This window comes from Mesoplodon densirostris, chromosome 19, assembly GCF_025265405.1.
Source record: "Mesoplodon densirostris isolate mMesDen1 chromosome 19, mMesDen1 primary haplotype, whole genome shotgun sequence".
NCBI classification, from domain to species: Eukaryota; Metazoa; Chordata; class Mammalia; order Artiodactyla; family Ziphiidae; genus Mesoplodon; species Mesoplodon densirostris.
In genome coordinates this window covers 51,223,740-51,244,623 of record NC_082679.1, presented here as the reverse complement: position 1 = coordinate 51,244,623, position 20,884 = coordinate 51,223,740, and the positions used below count along the sequence as shown (strand labels likewise).

The following is a 20,884-nucleotide window of genomic DNA, read 5'->3' as shown; positions in this document are numbered from 1 at the left end:
ATGTTCAAAGCAGCTTTATTTATAATAGCCCTGAACTGGAATAAATTCAAACATCCATAAACAGGAGAATGGATAAATCAATTGTGGTTTATTCATACAGTGGAATACTTCTCAGCAATGAAAGAAAAAAAAGAAGTAAACTAATATGACAACATGGATGATTCTCACAGACATAATGATGGGCAAAAGAAGCCAGAAACAAAGAATGACTACTATTTGATTTTATTTATATGAAGTTCAAGAACAGGCAAACTTATTCTATCAAGATAGAGAACTCAGAACAATGGTTACTTTTTGGGGGTTGGGTGTTGACTGGAAGAAACCCAAAGTAGGCTTCTTGGGGGCTGGAAATATTCTAAATCTTGATCTGAGTATTGATCACACAGGAGTTATATAAAGATTCATCAAGCTGAAAACTTAATATTTTTAGTAAATGATGCCGGAATCAATTGTATGTCCATATGGAATAAAGTGAGCCTGGCCTCCTACCTCACTTCCCTGTGTTTATATAAGATATTTATAAAAGACAAATTAGAATCACCTTAAATTTGCAACAATGAGGGGATATTTAAGTTGGAAATATAATATGGCATTAAAAATGGTTCAAAGAGATTTGCTGCAAGATGGGAAATGCCTATAACATTGGGTGAAAGAGGCAGACCACGCAAAAATTCTGTATAAAGAATTATCAAAACTATGTAAAAATGTGTACAGAGAAAAGCCTGGAAGGAAGTGACACTAAAGTGTTAATAGTGGTTAGTTACTGGCTGTCTTGGGTCTTGGGGTGGTGAAATAATGGGAGGACTTTTTCTTATTTTTATTTTTCTGTAGCTTACAAAATTTTAAGACTTCCATATTGGCAGAACAAACTTTTAAAAATATTTTTTTCTTCCAAAGTCAAAACTTTGCCCTTTGAGCTCCTCCACTAACTGCTGTCCTGACTTATTGATCTTTTAAACTTTTCTGCTTTCTGTTCTCCCTATAAAATGTATTCACTACTTCCTGTGGCCGGCTACACGGAGGCTTCTCACTTTCCATCTCCTCATCTTGACCCATCGTGATTCCCAATTAAGAGCAAAGGCCTTTGGGCTGGACACTCTTTATTGTCAAGCTAATAAACGATGCCCAGGGCAAGGAGGCTGTAAATTTCCCTTGTTGCCCAAGAGCAGGGGTTGGTGTAATAGAGTTCAGGTTATGCTGGAAAGAGAAATGCGAATTTTTGTGCACCTGAATTTTTATTCTATAGTGGTGGTCAGAAATGCTTCATTTTATTTTATTTTTTTTGTTTTTATTTATTTAGTTGCGCTGGGTCTTAGTTGCGGCTTGCGGGCTCCTTAGTTGTGGCATGCGAACTCTTAGTTGCAGCATGCATGTGGGATCTAGTTCCCTGATCAGGGATTGAACCCTGGCCCCCTGCATTGGGAATGAGGAGTCTTAACCACCGCGCCACCAGAGATGTCCCCAGAAATGTTTCATTTCAGATCCCTTAGGAGGGGTAGCTGCAGCCCAAAAAGAAAGCCTCCCCCTTCATTTCATAGGACCATGGAGCTGCACTGTCGCACAGTACGGGGCTGGGAGAAGTTATGGTCATTTAAAACGTAGATTTGTAGACCCTGACAGACCTATCGAATCAAAATCTCTGGAAGGAGGGGCCTGGGCTTTGCTTCTTAGTAAGTCTATCACGTGATTTCCCCCTCCTTCATATTTTTAAATGTTATTTGATACCTATAAATATTATATTTGATATATATATGTATATGTGTGATGTCTTTTTAAAAATAAAGCACAATAAAGTGTACTTTCATGAACCTATTACCCAGCCCAAAAGTTGGATCATTAACAATAATTTATTTATATTTACCTATGTGCTTCTCTCTTATGCCTGCCTTCTGCCTCCCTATGAGAGGTAACATTTTACATTTTGTGTTTTCCGTTCTATTAAAATTTTTTTAAATAAAGGTTTTGTCTTCTTGGCATCTATGCCTATACATTATATTGTTCAGTCCTGCTTGTTTTTAAGAAGTTTTCTTTGGCTAAGAAAAAGAAGTTTATTTTTTTGAATTATTTTATTGTGATAAAATATATATAACATGAAATTTCTGATTTTAACAATTTTAAAGTATACAACTCAGTGGCATTAATTATATTTGCAATATTGTGCAACCATCACCACTGTTTGCAAAACTTTTTCATCATTCCAAGCAGAAACTCTGTACCCATTAAGCAATAACTCCCCTTTCCTCCCTTCCCCCGGCCCCAGGGAGCCTCTATTCTACTTTCTGTCTAAACATTTCATACAAGTGGAACCACATAATATTTGTCTCTTTGTTTCTGGTTTCTTTCACTTAGCATAATGTTTTCAAAGTTTCATGTTGCAGCATGTATCAGAACTTCTTATAAGTGAATAATATTCCACTGTATGTATTTTTATCCACTCATCTGTTGAAGGACCTTTGGGTTGTTTCTACCTTTGGATATTGTGAATAATGCTGCAATGAACATTGGTGTACAAGAATCTGTTTGAGGACTTCCCTGGTGGCACAGTGGTTAAGAATCCACCTGCCAATGCAGGGAACACGGGTTTGAGCCCTGGTCCAGGAAGATCCCACATGCTGTGGAGCAACTAAGCCTGTGCGCCACAACTACTGAGCCCATGCTCTGCAACAAGAGAAGCCACTGCAATGAGAAGCCCATGCACCACAACGAAGAGTAGCCCCCGCTCGCCACAACTAGAGAACGGCTGCACGCGCAGCAACGAAGACCCAACACAGCCAAAAGTAAATAAATAAATTTATTAAAAAGTAAAAGAATCTGTTTGAGTCCCTTTTCAATTATTATGGGTTAAATACCTAGAAGCAGAATTGCTGGGTCATATGGCAATTCTAGTTTAGCTTTATGAGGAACCATCATACTATTTTGCAGACACTACTCCATTTTACATTCCCACCAGCAATGTATGGGAGTTCCAATTTCTCCACATCCTTGCCAAGACTTATTATATATATTTTTTCTTGTAATTGTAGTCATACTTGTAGGTGTAAGGTGATGTCTTGTGGTTTTGACTTGCATTTCCCTAATGACATTTTCCAGCAATGCTGATCATCTTTTCATGTACTTGTTGACCATTTTTGTATATCTTCTTTGGAAAAATGTTTATTCACGTCATTTGCCCAAGTTTAATTGGTTGTTTGTTTTTTATTTTGTTGCTGTAAGAGTTCTTTATATATTCTGGATATTAAATCCTTATCAGATATATGATTTGTAAATATTTTCTCCTATTCATAGATTATCTTTTCACTTTCTTGATATTATCTTTTTTTTTTTTTTTTTTTGCGGTATGCGGGCCTCTCACTGTTGTGGCCTCCCCCGTTGCGGAGCACAGGCTCCGGACGCGCAGGCTCCGGACGCGCAGGCTCAGCGGCCATGGCTCACGGGCCCAGCCGCTCCGCGGCATATGGGATCCTCCCAGACCGGGGCACGAACCCGTATCCCCTGCATCGGCAGGCGGACTCTCAACCACTTGCGCCACCAGGGAGGCCCTCTTGATATTATCTTTTGATGCACAGAAGTTTTTAATTTTGATGAAGCTCAATTTATCCACTTTTCCTTTCGTTGCTTGTGATTTTGGTATCATATCTTAGAATCCATTACTGAGTTTGCCTGATTTTGAGCTCTATAGAAGTGGTATCATTCTTAATATAATCTCCTGAAACTTGAAGTTCTCTTTAAAAATTATGTTTATAACGCTATCCATGTTCTTTCATAGTTCATTCATTCTCATGGCTGTATAATGTCCTGTTATACAAATATACCACCATTATTTAGCCATTCTCCTAGTGATAGACATTTGTGCTGTTTCCAGTTATTTTGCTATTACATCAGTGCCACCTTAAGCATCCCAAAGGGATTCTTCTGCACACTCTAATTTAAGAACCACTGGCTTTTTATAAATGAGTTGATATTAAATTTCAGTTGAACAGTACTTGGGGTGCACAGCTGCAGGCATCTGACTAAAGCACATCTATTTTTCTCGCCTGCCTATTTGGATTGATTACTGGACTATAAAACCACGATAACCACTGCCATTGAGTATAGTTTGCGTCTACACTACAGCTTTAACAATTTTGTGTGATTTCTTGGAAAAAGAGATCAGAGAAGACACAATAAATACATTTTACTGATTTCAGGTTGGAGAGCTTTGAGGCAATAAGGAGATGGCAACACAGAGTGCAGAAAATGATTCTGAAAAGGACATGCTTACTTTAGAGCCCTATCTCAGCCAGGTTGCAGGAGTGTCTCTAAGGGATCTGAAATAACCCCAAGAAAGGCTCTGTTCAGTGCTGAAAATCATCCAAAACAAAGAGACACAGATTGACGGTTCCTCCCCCAGTCCTGCACAGTGGCTGATTTTGGGAAACACTTTGGCAGCTACATGGGGTCATGATGTGGCCAGGTTTCTCTGGCTCAAGCATGAAGAACACCTGGGAAACTCAAGCGTGAAGCAAGAGCTCTACTCTTAACAGAGATGTTGTTTGTGGCTTTGTTACTGGAAAATACGAGTGACCTTAGCAAGGCCAAAGTGTGTAGACACAGGGATTATGAAATCAAGAAGGGGGTGGAGTGAGATACCGGAGGCATAAAAGCATCAGAAGGTGCCCCACAGCACTGCTCTTTCAGAGGCAGACACACCAAAGATGAGGTGAGTCCACAGTTCAGCCCTGTCCCCCCTTTCCTCTGGATTATTTCATCCTTCTTTGTATATATCTTTTATCTACATGACAGCCCAGGTACAGGAGACGCCTACAGGAGAGATGCAAAAATATAACAAAGGAATAAGGCAAATGGGCTAAATTATAGTGAATAAAGTGTTTTCTGTGTTAAATCCTCTGCTTTTCCGTGTCCATAAAGGGTAATGCTTTCAGATGGTGCTCTTTCCCATGAGACGTGACTTTCTCTAAGGAATAGCTTTTTTTCTTTTAACAAATTTTTTTATAAGCAGATATTCATTTTTAATTAATTAATTAATTAATTAATTTTGGCTGTGTTGGGTCTTCGTTTCTGTGTGAGGGCTTTCTCCAGTTGCGGCAAGTGGGGGCCCCTCTTCATCATGGTGCGCGGGCCTCTCACTATAGTGGCCTCTCTTGTTGCGGAGCACAGGCTCCAGACGCGCAGGCTCAATAGTTGTGGCTCACGGGCCTAGTTGCTCCGCAGCATGTGGGATCTTCCCAGACCAGGGCTCGAACCCGTGTCCCCTGCATTGGCAGGCAGATTCTCAACCACTGCGCCACCAGGGAAGCCCCTAAGGGATAGCTTTTTTCCTCGAGGTTATGAAGTTTTCACGGGGGATGCCAGCAGCTCCTGTGGTAGGCCTCCTGGCATTTTCTCTTTTGGGCCATGCTACACGGCTTGTGGGATCTTAGTTCCCCAACCAGGGATTGAACCTGGGCCCTTGGTAATGAGAGTGCTGAGTCTTAACCACTGGACCGCCAGGGAATTCCCCCTGGCATTTTGAATATGCCTATTAGCAGATCTTTTTTTCTTTTTAAAAATGTATAATAAGAAAGATCAATAGTGACACATTTGAGTGACACAATTCAGGCACTCAGATTTTAAAAAAATAAAAAATTTTTTGAAATGTTGAAATAACGAGACTAGAAACTTAATCAAGCAATATTTGAGTAGCTGACATCTTTCAGGGAGATGGTTAACTGGTGAGTATGGCCTGTGCATTGATGCCCATGTGCACAGTCAACCTTTCAGGGAGCCAGTTATCTTCCAGGTAAGCTGGAATCCTGGGGTTTGCTATACCATTTCCTGAAGTCAAATTATAAAATAATAGAAAAAACTGTATCGGTGTTTTAAATTATATATTTAAAAAAACCTCTTATTATGGAAAATTTCAAAAAGTAGAGAGAAGAGCATAATAAATCCCCACTTCCCCATCTTCCAGTTATCCACATTTCATTAGTAGTATCCTTGTAGCCCAGCACCTTAGGGTGCCCAAGTGAGATTTCTCTTTGCTGGAGAGCTCATATATTAACAATTTAATGTTTCCTGAATGCTGCCAGAAACTGAGGCCCAATCCCCATGTGCCTTCCTATCTTGGTTGTTCTTCTCTGAAGCTTCTGTAGAATTCCCAGCAGCACAGAACATGCTGGAACCTGGGTGACTGGGAAGCTGCTAAACTATGCATGTGGGTGGGTGAAGGGCTTCTAGGTCCTAGCACTTCCGTATCTATTTTTTCTGGCTGCCTAATGGGGGGTGGGGGGGTGGGGGTGGTGTGGTGTGTGTGTGCGCGCACGCGTGTGTGTGTGTGTGGTGAAGCGGGCAGACGAGCTGCGCACTCCTTTCCATCTTCTCTGCAGTGCCCTGCAAGCTGTTGTCGCCCTCCTGCTCTGCGGGCAGCTTTTCGCGGTGGAAGTCGGCATAACTGCCACAGGTAGGTCTCTGTGTTTGGACAAGAGCTGTACCTCCCAGCACTGCTGCATCCACTTTCGCCCCATCAGACCTGCACCCTCTCCTGGGGAAGATCCAATTGCTCCTTCTCACCCTAATCTCTGGTCTTTCAGTATCATGAAGAAAATTGGGGAGCCAGCCAGAAATAAGGGGAGATTGCCCTCCCCAGGGCTTCCATTTGGGGTGGACGGAGGTTGATGTGCAAAGCGGCTTCATCTCCTCTGACTTTTTGGGTCTCTAGGGGCAGCTTCTGACTACGAACCTTCTCTCCCTGGTTTTCTTTGCAGATGACAGCTGCTTGAAGCCCCCCGAGATTGCCAATGGCTACCTGGAACACTTGGTTCGCTATCGGTGTAAAACCCACTACAAACTACGCGCTGGAGATGGTAAGGCCGGGACGAATGTCTCCGGGCCCTCCTCTGTCCCACCATTTCCACAAGGGGTGGAGCCAGGGTGACTGTCCAGAAAGTGCACGTGTTCTCTGGAGCCAAGAGATTTAGATTCTAACAAGGGTTTTGTCACCAGTAGCTGTGGCCTTTTGGGCAAATTAACTTTTCTCAGCCTCAAGTTTTCTCCTTTGTTAAGGGGAGGGAGGTGACGCCATGTAGCCTACCCTCTCAAGAGTGACATCTACGTGGACAAAATGACGGTGACGGTGATGACGGCAGGGAGCCCTTACCTAGTGAGCACTGCACTCCTGGAACTGTTCTAAGTACTTCACACGGACTTGCTCACTAGGTCCTCACAACACCCCTCCGCAGAGATACTATTATTTATTTTGGCCGCCCTGCACTGCTTGTGGGACCTGAGTTCCCCGACCAGTGATCAAACCCGTGCTCCCTGCGTTGGACGTGCGGAGTCCTAACCACTGGACCGCCAGGGGATTCCCAAGAGATACTGTTATTACTCTCACTTTGCTGCTGCTGAAACTGAGGCACAAAAAGGTTGAGTAATTTGCCCAAGTTCAGGTAGCCTGTAAGAGGGAGAGTCAGGATTTGAACCCCGATTCCGACCCCGTACCGCCTTGCCACGATCACTGTGATCGCCATGGTCACCATGACCACCGTTCTGCCCTGCTGGGCTGCACTGTGGCCCCCAGCACTTCGCTTCTAGCACAGCGCTCCTCCCTTCCTCCTCTCCCCCACCCTCCCCCTTCCTGCTTCTCTGATTCTGCTCTTTAAATACCTTCTCTCCCCACGCTAGGTCCAGATACAATTTCCCTTTTGGCTCATGTTTTTTCTCTTTGTTTCAGGAGTGTACACCTTAAACGGGGAGAAGCAGTGGATAAATAAGGACCTTGGAGAGAACCTCCCTGAGTGTGAAGCAGGTAGGAAATCACGGGCCCTGGGAAGCAGACGGAAAAGTGGGTATTGAGGGGTTGGTGCACCAGCAGGGATTGAAATGTCCTAGAGGCATATCCTCCCTGTGTGGTTTCCTCTGGGCGCACAAGAGCCGAGGGGAGGGACCAGGGAGAACCACAGGTGGCTGGGCAGAGAAGTGCACAGGCAGGTAATACTTCCCCATGAAGTTCACTAAGGATTTGTTCGTTTGGCCTGTGGGGCATTGACTGAATCCACTGTCTGCACTGCCCACAGAGGATCAGGAAACTCTGTGTGTACATATAGCCCAGCTAGAGAGCCCTGGGCCAAGGGTAAAGCAAGCTCCAGGAAGAACAGGTCAAGGGAGGGCACAACAAAACCTTAATCCGCAGGAACATGATACAAGAGGCTGGAGATGGGTTAGGGCTCTGCTGTTACTAGGAAGAGCTGACGCTCTCTCCTTTTCCCTCTTGGAACAAGAGACTCTTGCCTACCGTCTTCTGCTACTAGGGATGCGGAACTGCTAACCTGCCTGTTATTAAATGCAATATCACATCCTTCTTTATTCAGAGAGAATGAATCATGGTAGCTCCTTGTCCTTACAATGAATTCAAGGGAACGGTGGACATCTTGCTGTGATAGACTGTTTAAATATACTTAGAGGGGGCCTCCCTGGTGGCGCAGTGGTTGGGAGTCCGCCTGCCGATGCAGGGGACACGGGTTCGTGCCCCAGTCCGGGGGGATCCTGCATGCCGCAGAGCGGCTGGGCCCGTGGGCCATGGCCGCTGGGCCTGCGCGTCCGGAGCCTGTGCTCCGCAATGGGAGAGGCCACAACAGTGAGAGGCCCGTGTACCGCAAAAAAAAAAAAGAAAAGAAAAAAAAAATATATATATATATATATACACACACATAGAGTTCAGCAGCCAGAGTGTGAAAACTTCAGGGCTACTTGTTTCTTTGTGAGTTAGAAAAGCAGGAAATAGAACTCTGCTTTAGTGACGTAAACATTAAAAAGAAAAAAAGAATCATTTTAAACTGTAAACACTGGGAACAAGAGGAGCAGAAGGTAAGGGCAAAGCATGCAAACATTTCCAGCTCTGAAGAAATGAACAGTGACCGTTCAGACAGCAGTAAGAGTCGATCCTTTTATCCTTCCCTGGGAAAGACTGGCAGATGGTCACATTCTGCTCATAATTTTCTTACTCTCCTCAACAGCATGCGGAAAGCCCAAGCATCCAGTGGTTCAGGTGCAAAGGATCATTGGTGGCTCACTGGATGCCAAAGGCAGCTTTCCCTGGCAGGCTAAGATGGTCTCCCACAATAATCTCACCTCGGGGGCCACGCTGATCAATGAACAATGGCTGCTGACCACAGCTAAAAATCTCTTCTTGGGTCATGACAATAAAACAAAAGCCAAAGACATTGCTCCTACTTTAAGACTCTATGTGGGGAGAACGCAGCTTGTGGAGATTGAGAAGGTGCTTCTCCACCCTGACTACTCCGAGGTAGACATTGCGCTCATCAAACTCAGAGAGAAGGTGCCCACTGATGAGACAGTGATGCCCATCTGCCTACCTTCAAAAGATTATGTGGAAGTGGGGCGTGTGGGTTATGTGTCTGGCTGGGGGCGAAATGCCAACTTCATTTTTACTGAGCATCTGAAGTACGTCATGCTGCCAGTGGCGGACCAAGACAAGTGTGTACAGCACTACGAAGGCAGCACAGTACCCGAAAAGAAGACACCAAAGAGCCCTGTAGGGGTGCAGCCGATACTGAATGAGCACACCTTCTGTGCTGGCTTGTCCAAGTATCAGGAAGACACCTGCTATGGCGATGCCGGCAGCGCCTTTGCCATTCACGATGAGGCTGATGACACCTGGTATGCGGCTGGGATCCTGAGCTTTGACAAGAGCTGTGCTACTGCCGAGTATGGTGTGTATGTGAAGATGTCCTCCATTCTGGACTGGGTTCAGAAAACCATAGCTGACAACTAATGCAAGGCTGGCTGGAAGCCTTTGCCTGAAAGGCCGAGGGAAAACTGGACAGTAGCAGAGGGGACAAAAACGTGGTATGAAGCTGATGGGTTCCAGCCTTGCATTGCTGAATTGATCAATAAAGAGCTTCCTTTGACTCATTTCTGTGTTTTTAGCCTTGGGCCTTTTAAAATTCTCTCATTTATAGTAGGCAGCAGCCAAGTGCTCTAGAGTTTACTGGGAGTGTGGCAGAAAAACCCCCAGGGCAACTGGAAATCCCTAAAGTGATACAAACTGCCCCACTGCGGGGCTCATGATCACTGAATGAGCGCCTATCCAACGGCAGGCCTCAGAGAGGTCACTGTTATCCTTGTTTTACAGACAAGGAAATAGAGACTCAGAGAAGTTAAGTGATTTGCTTAAGGTTACATAGCTACAAATAGTGAAGCTGAACCTTTAACCTAGGTCTGTCTAAATACAAAGCCCGAGCTCTTTTCACCGCATCCTTTTGCTTCTTCAGAGTAAAGGAGGAGAAAGAGTGGAGGCCGGTGAGGAAGATACTAGCTCAAAGTGGCATGAAAACAAGTGCTTTAACACAGACAGTACTTCGTTGTTTGTGCTCCAACACACCAGTGCTTCAGGTGGCAAAGTAAGATGGTATAAAGGCAGGATTTCTGGACTTGCTGGGTCCAAATCACAGCTCGACGATAAATTTGCCAAGTTCCTTAAGCTCCCTGCCCATGAGTCCCCAGGTCTCTCCTATGAGGGGCTTAACCCAGACGATCTCTGAAGTGTCCATCAGTAATAACATTCTGGGGCCGGGCAAAGTTACAAGTCTCTTCCTTAGGAGGGGCTGCTTTTCCCACTTGGAAGAAACCTACCCTTTACCAGGAGTCAAACGCAAGCCATCTGAGTCTTTCATTTCACAAAGATAAGGGTCTCGTTATTAAGGGTTTCCCAGAAAAAGGGCTCTAGAACCCAGCACGTGAAGCTCTTCTAACTGAAGAAGAAAAGTTCTAAGTGAGCGATAAGCCTTTATTCAATATGCTGGCCCTTCACCAATATACCGTCCTGTCATCCCCAAATAGGGCCTCTCCTGCTCATGGCTTAAAATGTCACTGTTCCTCACTAGGGTTCTGCCCTTCCCTGTGACGTCCTCCTCACATGCACTCTCCAGATCCGTCAATAATTTTCGACAGGTTACAGCTCACAGGCCAATGAAGGACTTAGACCTGTATTCTAGAGCGTGTGGAAGAGATGATCGCTAGAAACTGAAAAGTAATACAAACACATGAAATGATGCCTCTCAGGAGGCACCTATTTCTTCTAATCGTACCTTCAGCACTAAGTTTTCTTGAAGAGCAATCTGATTGATTAAGTGGCTCCTGCTCACCCCTCAGGAGGAACATAAAATGCCTTTGGCATTTTCCCAATTCCCTTACCTCCTCTGCCTTCTTCCCAGCGGCACCTCTCACCTGCCTGGCCTCCCCCTCGGGTTCCAGTGACAATGGACTCCACGGAGCCTTCTCAACACGCGTCCTGTCTCCAGCCCCCGGGCCTTCCTCCCCTGGTGCCCTCTCCTGAAAAGCCCTCCCCTTTCTCCATGAGTACCTCCTACTCTCCTTTAAGGCTCAGGCACTGTCTCTTCTAAGCAGCCTTTCTTCCATCCAGGAGTCATTCGTTTTTATGTAGCATCTGGCACAGGACGGGGCACACAGTACGTACTTAATAAATACTTGCGGAATGGACAGCTGGGAACAAAACTATAAACCAGGACTTCAGAGAAGCATTCCCTAAAGCCCTCAGGAGGAAAGATATGAGAATCTTATGCATGAAAGTTCCGAGGTTTTGCTGTTATCTGAGCACCTCCCACACCTCAAATGCTGTGTGACTTAGGCTATGAGGGACAGAAAATCCAACTAACACTGACAGGCAGTGAAGACGTTTTATTCTTTCATAGAAGTAGTCTTAAGGGAGGCACGCCTAGAGTCCACTCGGTAGCTCAGTATCGTTATCAGGGACCCAGGCTCTCCTCACCGGTCTTCTCAGCATGTTCATTTTTCATCCCAGTGCTGGCTGCCTCGTGGTCCTAAGACAGCTGTTGTAGTTCCATGCATCACGATCACCATGAAAGCAGGAAGTGGGGGCCAGGAGAAGACGGAGGTGGTGCTGAAAGGGTTTTGTTGTCTCCTTCCTGGAGTGGCTCTCTCATTTATCAATGAAGGTCACAAAGGTGCCCAGCAGCCTTCCTTCTATGCCACATTTGTCAGAAAAGGCTTGGACGGAAGCACCTGGCAAAGGGGGACAGACTTGCAGTGACAGTGCTGCCCTGCACAGAACTGGGTTTCTGTCATCAAGGTGGCAAAAAGCTGCCAAGCAGGTCACGTGCTGCCTGGCACACTGCCCTCTGGCTCTGCATCTATTCTCTTATTCTAGAAAGTCAGTACCCTTAGCCCCACGAGGTTCTGAGAGGAGCAGGAACTTGCCCAAGTGGTGGCAGGCTGTGCCAGAGGACCCTGGGGGAATTCTTCATAAAGTTGTTAACACAGGCAAGTCCTATAAACATGATACTTCTTTCTAGCAATTCTGAGATCTCTTTCCAGTCTTGAGTCCTTGAAGTACAGTTTTCTCCTCAGAAAGAGACGGAGCTCTGGGAGAGATCAGCTCCTACTTACTAAGGGTAGTTAATTCTTTGTTTAGCTCAAACTGGGTGCTGGATGGTAAAGGTTCAAGTTCTCACTTCTTGGGCAATTTAATAATAGAAAAGCTGATAAAATGAGCAAGCCAGGATACCTTTAAAAGTCTGAGCCAGAAAGGCTCGAAGATAAAACAAACTTGCCTGCTCTCAGTAAAGAATGATTTATTCCAAAAGAACTGGGATAATAGCTGAGCACGAGATAAATACACGAGTGGAGGAGTGGCGAGGCTGAGGAAGATGGAAGGGGTGGGTGTGTACACATAGGGTAGAAAAGAAGTATTTTTGCTCTTATGGGAATTGACTTTCTATTTTACTTGTGTATCAAATAAACATAGTTAAATCAAATTGTACTAGCCAAGGTTTAGAAGGATTCTGTATTATCTTAAAGAATAAAGAAAACTATAATATAAAGAGAAATTAAAATAACCACACTGGGGAAATTGACCACGGCTGACTTGACTGCTCTGAGGTCTGCAGGGAGTAGACACTTGGGCATTCCCAATTGTCACAGCACCAGTGTGGTCTTCTACTTGGGGGCCGGTATTTTCTATACACGTCAAACCTCTTCTCCGCCGGGATGCTGACCACATTTCCGAAAGACCCCAGGAGAACAGCCCAGCTGGAGTCAGGCACTGTTTCACGACAGGCCTGTCTCTTCAACTTTGACAGTAGTGAAAGTGCTAAATGTCTTGATAGAGGAGGTCATATTTGGGAATATTCTTGGGATCAATAGGACTTTGAACAATAAGTTTTCCCCTCATTGCGCCTCGATAAATTACTTCAATCAAATCTATGAAGTCTTGTTTGGTTTTGAAACTTCCCACGAACTTAGTGTGATCTGGAGACCTAAATAGCATAGGAGAGAAACAACCTCGCTCAAAACTTTTCATAATTACTTGTCAGATCTTCAGGATAAACAAAATAAATAGCAGCTCTGTTATTTTCTTCTGATCAGGGAGCCTTTAGACACAAAGCCTGACACTGATTTTCCCTTTGCGATTACAGGCCCCATTTGATATACGACTAAAACCAGTGCTGTGGGCCGCTGGGAGAGCATGTAAGCCCTACCAGGTGCAAAGCTTCTGCTTCAAAACCTATTTAATCACTTCTCAACTCATCATCAAGTAGTATTCCCTGGGTGTTAGCATGGGCTTAGTTTGTTGTTGCTGTTGTTGACTAGACACTGTGCAAAGTCCATTAACTTGTCGTTGTCTCTGAGCTTTACTCACTTATACTTCTGAGTGGTAGGTGCAATATTACCTTTTTTTTTTTTTTTTTTTTACTTTTCAAGTATCAAGTATGTTTACTGTAGAAACAGTTTAGGAAAAAAAAAAAAAAGAGGCCAGACGCCACATTTTGGTATATACCCTTTCAAGCTTGTGTGTGTGTGTGTGTATGCATTTCTTTTTTTCACAGTCACGGGAATCATGTCATGTAAACTATCTTGTAAGGTGCTTTTTTCAATGAACATATAACATAGTTCTTTCAAAGTCATTAAACATGCATCTCCCATACCATATTAAATTAATTTCTAGTATCCTTCTGTGGACATCTAGCTTCTTTCTAAGTATTTTGTCTTCTTTTTTTTTTTTTTTTTTTTTGTGGTATGTGGGCCTCTCACTGTTGTGGCCTCTCCCGTTGCGGAGCACAGGCTCCGGACGCGCAGGCTCAACGGCCATGGCTCACGGGCCCAGCCGCTCCGCGGCATGTGGGATCTTCCCAGACCGGGGCACGAACCCGTGTCCCCTGCATCGGCAGGCGGACTCTCAACCACTGCGCCACCAGGGAAGCCCCTAGTATTTTGTCTTCTAAATAATGGTGGGATGAATGAACATCTATGTAGCTAATTCTGGCCACTTTCATGACTATTTTCCTTCAGATAAATTCCTAGAAATGCAATTGCTGGGTTAAAAATTGTATACATTTTGGGGCTTCCATGGTGGCGCAGTGGTTGAGAGTCCGCCTGCCGATGCAGGGGACACGGGTTCGTGCCCCGATCCCGGAGGATCCCGCGTGCCGCGGAGTGGCTGGGCCCGCGAGCCATGGCCGCGGAGCCTGTGTGTCCGGAGCCTGTGCTCCGCAACGGGAGAGGCCACAGCAGTGAGAGGCCCGCGTACAGCAAAAAAAAAAAAAAAAAAAAAAAAAAAAAAAAAAAATTGTATACATTTTAAGGTGGTAAGTAGTATCATAAATCACCCTCTGAAAATATTCACCAAACTAATACATATATCAACTGTATTCTAGGAGAATAAATAGCTATAAAACACTTAAAACAGATTATATTTAATACACTTTCAAATAAATGATGACAAAGCAGGCACACAGATCTAGACAAGTGGACTCCTTGACCACAGTTAAGAAATGATAGGAATATTACAGATACATTCAAAATTAATAAGTATTGGGATGCCGACTGGATGGAGGGGAAGGCATTAAAGATTTCATGTTAGTTATTCTTTTTTTTTAAGTTTTTTTTTTTTGATATGGACCATTTTTAAAGTCTTTACTGAATTTGTTACAATATCGCTTCTGTTTTCTGTTTTGGTTTTTTGGCCTCGAGGCATGTGGGATCTTAGCTCCCTGACCAGGGATCGAACCTGCACCCCCTGCGTTGGACCACCAGGGAAGTCCCTCATGTTACTTATTCTTGACAGACTTTGTTGAAGAATGACTTCAAAATTCTCTGAGTGCAAGAAGACAGGAAACTTGGCAAGAGAAAAGCATGTCTTAATTTGCTGAAGGATTACTTCTTTTATAGATGCAGCCTATGAGTTTCAAAAGGTTAAGAACAAATGACCTACTTTGTTCTAAATAAAATTCCTGGGAATCTTTTAAAAAACCTGTTCTGTATTTCTACACTGAAAGATGGCGAGCGCTTCACAAACTGTACTATTGTCTCACACTTAGTAAGTTAAAATTCACCACTCATACTGGAAACACTCTCATTTTGCACCAAAGTTCCACATAAAAAAATTAGAGAGTGCATCAACTCAGGAAACAGTACCAGCATAAGACTCACAAAGCCCCCATCACATGCAAATAGGTGAGCTACTGAAACTGCCTAGATAAAAGAAACTTTTAAGACTATAATAACTTCATGTCAATATAACTTACCCATAATCCACTTTCATATGCTGCCCATTGAAGAAAAACACAGTAGATGGAATATAACTGATGTCAAAATAGTGTGTATAAACTGGGGTTTGGTCCACGTCTACCAGATATATAGCAGCCATTTTACTTAAGTCAGAAGAGGTCTTAGAAAGCTGCAAATGAAGAGAGAGATGTGGGTTACAACTTGAGGGCAGCAACGTTTCTCCTGTGAACCTTTTTACTGGAAGAGAATTTTCTGTTTGAAAAAAATTCCTGGGCCAAGAATCTAGCCTGTTTGAGTTCCACATTAGACACAGTGTAACCTTATCATTCAGCGTCTGAATCACTGTTGGCAGGGTAATGAAAGGGCCATAGGCAAACTGTGTGAATATATTTCTGTTTCTTCTTTTTTTTTCTTCTATTTTTGATTGTAAAAAGTTTTTATAAACTTTTTATGGATTTATAAAATCCATACTCACTTAAATAAAAAACAAAACAACTCAGAAATATGTACTACAGACAATGGAATTCCCCCACATCTCTTCCTTCCAATCTTCCCATAGATGATAATTATGATAAAAACAGCAAACACTTACATGGCACTTGTTATGTGCTACGTGTTCTAAGTGCTTTACACTTGTTGGCTCCTTTAATCTTTACAACATTCCTATGAGGTGTGCACTGCTACAGTCACCGTTTCACAGACGAGGAAACCGAGGTACGGGCAGGTAATGTGCCCCTGGTCACATGGCTGTATGCAGTAAGGTTAGGATTTGAACTCGGACAGCTCGGCTTCAGAGTCTATACTCTTGACCTCTGTGATATTCCACACCCTCTGTAGTTGAGGGTAAAATGCTGTGGCCCCTTCCCCCCAGATTAACACATCCCACCCTCATTTTTAACCACAGAAGTGGCGTTTCCTACACTGTATCCACACTGAGGGTGGCAGCAGGAGAAATGGTGGGTGAGGTCTCAGGCCTGGATAAGTCTCTCTCCACAATAGACAGAGACAAGGATAAACTTACTGTGTCCCATACTCCCCCCCTTCCTATTCATCAGACTGTGAAGATTTGTTGTGAAATCAGAGATTATCAACAGGCACACACTGGAGGCAGCACACTCGAAAAGCATATTTGCAGGCAGAGAAAACAAAGTTCAAATCCCAGCTCTGCAATTTAGTGGTGCTGTGCCTGTGGGAAGCCACCTGACCTTCCTGGCATTCATCTCCCGCCTTGGGAGCAGTAATAGCAATTATCCCCATGTTGTGAGCACTGAGTAAGACAATGTTCACAGACTCTTGTTAATAATGTTCCTGGTCTTCCACTGAATTGTTGGTGAAACTGAGCTTCGGCAGCTGCTACTGGGGAAGGGCATCCAGGGCAGATTCAGCACAATCACAGATTTGGGGGTTCAGCTCAGGGCAGGCACATGATTGGCTCTTAGTGAAAGTGTGCTAACAAATGAACAGCTATATCCCCGGGCCCTGCCTGCTCCCTTTCATTCATTTTGCAGATGTGGAAGTGAGAATGTATAGCTTTTTAATAAAAACCATTGACTTAAAAAATTCACTTACAATATCATCTAGCTGCAGACAGACAGGATCCTCGTCTCTCCCGAACCTGAGAACCAGCACCTTCTCTGCAGTACTTTTTATCGCCTGGTCCACTTCTTTTTTGCTACTCAGCTTGGGTAACAGGAAGCTCATGTTGAAATAATCCAAATATCAATCCTCACTGTCAGTCCTGAAAGTTGAAATGTTTAAAGACATTAAGTGCATGAGTCCTAATTTTAAAACATTTTAAATTTTTGTAGTAGGTAATGTGTATATGTATTTTTTTCCCAGAGGAAAAAAGGTTTCACACAACACAGTAACAACAAAGTAAAAGGAACACACTAAATGCACAAACTGGCGGCAAGTAAGTCCACCAGTTAAAAAGGAACAACATAGAAAGGTATATTGTCTCCCCTCAACTGGCTTAGTTCCCAGTGTCCTGTAAGTAGTTACAAGGTAACAACTTTCATTAGTTTCTCACGTACCTTCCAGAGTTTTGTTATGCATTCACAAGAAAATACGTGTTCCAAAGTTTTCTCCCTTTTTTACTCAAAAGAGAGTGTATTCTTTCAGTCAGTGTTCCAGCAGGAAAGAGATGACATCCTCAGATTTGGTAATCTGAAGACTTTCATTAAGGAAACGTATAGGAAAACAGCAGGGTGTAGTGCAGGACCCTGGGCTAGTAGCAGCGGGACAGGGCGCTGTTCTCACCCGCAGGCCTGAAGGAGCCATGGGAGGGAGTAGCTACCAGAACTGTGTGGCTGAGATTGCTGGAGTAAATGCCAGACGTCCAGCACACATACTTTACCCACTCTTCTGCACTTTGCACTTTACCTCACATGTGAAGACCATCACGTATCTCTGTGTAGAAAACTCACCCATTTTTTGCCACAATGCCATACTATTTCATGCCCGTTCCATCCTTTTTTAAACAGTCTTTTATTGACGGACATTTTTATTATCATGAGTCCTGGTTTAAAGATCCTTGGTGTATGTCTTACTGAGTATACCTCATCACATGGCAAACAGATCAATTAAGAGTGTGTAAAAACCACACACACACACACACAAAACAAATAGTAAAATACTGAGATAGAAGGGGCCTTTCATTTTCAGACTAGTTTGCTCATAGTTACACTTCTAGCTACAAAAAAAAGGACTAGAATCCACGCCATCAAATTTCTAGTCCAGTGTTCCTTCTACTACAACAAGTCCTATTTTTTTTTTTTTTTTCTTTTTGCGGTATGTGGGCCTCTCACTGTTGTGGCCTCTCCCGTTGCGGAGCACAGGCTCCGGATGCGCAGGCCCAGCGGCCATGGCTCACGGGCCCAGCCGCTCCGCGGCATATGGGATCCTCCCAGACCGGGGCACGAACCCGTATCCCCTGCATCGGCAGGCGGACTCTTAACCACTTGCGCCACCAGGGAGGCCCAACAAGTCCTATTTTTATGATTGAGAAACTCTATGATCAAGGAGCTTTACTTTTGATCCATCCATGAGAGACTCCATTGAGATACTTAATATTTTGAATTCAGTCCCAAATGTGTCTTATGCTATGAAAAGGGAGGATTTCCTTCTCTCTCTCTCTTTTTTTGGTGACAAGTCACATTTTAAGATATGAATTACTAAAAATTCACATAGGAGATGAAACTGTTCCAGTAATAGGTCACACTTAATTTTTTAAATTAATTAATTAATTTTTGGCTGTGTTGGGTCACTTGCTGCACGCGGGCTTTCTCTAGTTGAGGCGAGCAGGGGCTACTCTTCGTTGTGGTGTGTGGGCTTCTCATTGCAGTGGCTTCTCTGGTTGCGGAGCATGTGTTCTAGGTGTGCAGGCTTCAGCAGTTGTGGCTTGCGGGCTCTACAGCACAGGCTCAATAGTTGTGGCGCACAGGCTTAGTTGCTCTGCGGCACGTGGAATCCTCCCAGACCAGGGCTCAAACCCGTGTCCCCTGCATTGGCAGGTGGATTCGTTACCACTGCGCCACCAGGGAAGTCCCAAGAGGTCATACTTTAGAGAAGATAATTGCCAGAAGGGACTTCTTCAAGTCGGAGTGGCAGAACAAATTACTGATGAAAAGTAAAGTCAGCGAGAAGATGGATCTGTCCCACCACTAGAATTCAAACAAACAGCAACTTCTGTAAGTTATTGATAAAGAGGAGGAAGTGGTGGGAGAGCAAAGCTGTCAACGGGGAGTGGGGAGATAAGCCTGTAAGAGGGTGGGCCTGGAAAAATGTTGGAAAGAGGAGAGGGAAATTGAGACCACACCTAAGAAAATGTCCACAGCAAAGGGTACCAACAGAAAATTCACAAAAGAAGAGGTAAAAATGGACAAATATACTGGGAAAGTTAAGCTTTACCAGTAAGCAAAGGAAAGCAAGTTAAACGATGTATTTTCAAATCCATTAATTTGGCAAAGATTAAATGATAACGGCATAAGTGTGAGTGGAAGGGGCAGGCATTCAGAGTCCCTGCTGGAATGCAGAGAAGCAAAACTTTTCTAGAAAGAAACCTGAATACTCTTTGACCAACAATTCCACTTCTGAGAATTTATTCCCAGTAAATAAATAGACATATGCACAAAGATCAACGTACATTTATAACGGTGAAAAACTGCAAACAACCTAAATAACCATCAGTAGGGGACTGAGGAAATAAATGATAGTATAGCCACTGCAACGTACTAGCACACTGTCATTATATACCGTGTTAGAGATGAATAATTGAAAAATCCTAATGATAAGGAAAAAAAAGTTATAAAAAAAGTTATAAAACAACAGTATATAAAGTGTGATCCCGGGCTTCCCTGGTGGCGCAGTGGTTGAGAGTCCGCCTGCCGATGCAGGGGACACGGGTTCGTGCCCTGGTCCGGGAGGATCATGCCGCGGAGCGGCTGGGCCCGTGAGCCATGGCCGCTGAGCCTGAGCGTACCGCAAAAAAAAAAAAAGTGTGGTCCTACTTTTGTACAAAACCTAACTATAATACACATGTACATATTCACATAGAAAAATAACTAGAAATGAATATCCCCAAAGACCATCAGAGGTTATCTCCGCGTGTGAACAGACGAATGACTTACTTACACTGGGGTGCGCGTCTTTATTTTCCCCAAATATCCGACATACATACTTCTAAAAAAAATTTATTCTTGGCTGCGTTGGGTTTTCGTTGCTGCGCCAGCGGGCTTTCTCTAACTGTGGCGCGCAGGGGCTATTCTTCGTTGCGGTGTGTGGGCTTCTCTTTGGGGTGGTGGCTTCTTTTGTTGTGGAGCACGGGCTCTAGAGCGCAGGCTCAGTAGTTGTGGCGCACGGGCTTAGTTGCTCCGCGCATGTGGGATGTTCCCGGACCAGGGCTTGAACCCGTGTCCCCTGCATTGGCTGGCGGATTCTTAACCACTGCGCCACCAGGGAAGTCCGACATATTTTTAATGATGCCAGAGGTTGGGCTACTCCTGGCCCACAACTGCTAGAGAAAACGATACTTACTTATTTGTACACGTCAGCTCCCTCTCTTCCACTTCAGGGTTGTCGGCAACCCCCACCCTTTCTCCAATAAGCCGACTGGGGAGGCTCTTTCCTCCTTCCCCAACCGCGGCTGCGACCCCAAACCAAAGTAACCCACGAGCTAAAGTTGCCCAGCAACTGTGGCGGACCACTGTAAGGGGACGGAAACGGAAAAACACGCACAGGCGCAGTGATGAACTCGCATTAGGCCCCGCTCAAATAAGCGGAAGAGGCTATTCTAGTCACCGCCCACCTTCCCCGCCTCTGACCGGAAGCCCTAGGGTCACTT

The 20,884-nt window shown here is 44.3% G+C and overlaps 2 protein-coding genes across 3 annotated transcripts; one reads left to right on the top strand and one right to left on the bottom strand.

The window, feature by feature from the left end:
• The first annotated feature begins 6,746 nt into the window (after positions 1-6,746).
• LOC132480351 (haptoglobin-like) lies at positions 6,747-9,769 on the top strand. Its single transcript, XM_060084491.1, has 2 exons — positions 6,747-6,830; positions 9,023-9,769. The coding sequence occupies exons 1-2, from the start codon at positions 6,777-6,779 to the stop codon at positions 9,767-9,769; spliced, it is 801 nt and encodes a 266-aa protein (XP_059940474.1). The 5' UTR covers positions 6,747-6,776.
• A 1,916-nt stretch (positions 9,770-11,685) lies between these two features.
• Positions 11,686-20,802, bottom strand: TXNL4B (thioredoxin like 4B). 2 transcript variants are annotated; one of them, XM_060083366.1, is made up of 4 exons: positions 20,578-20,802; positions 17,113-17,281; positions 15,561-15,712; positions 11,686-13,292 (listed from the first exon to the last, which is right to left on the bottom strand). In XM_060083366.1, exons 2-4 carry the CDS (start codon positions 17,242-17,244, stop codon positions 13,127-13,129), a joined length of 450 nt encoding a protein of 149 aa, XP_059939349.1. In that variant the 5' UTR covers positions 17,245-17,281; positions 20,578-20,802; the 3' UTR covers positions 11,686-13,126. The 2 variants fall into 2 exon arrangements, with proteins under 2 accessions (XP_059939349.1, XP_059939351.1); XM_060083368.1 differs by lacking the exon at positions 20,578-20,802 and adding an exon at positions 20,176-20,356.
• Between the last annotated feature and the right edge of the window lie 82 nt (positions 20,803-20,884).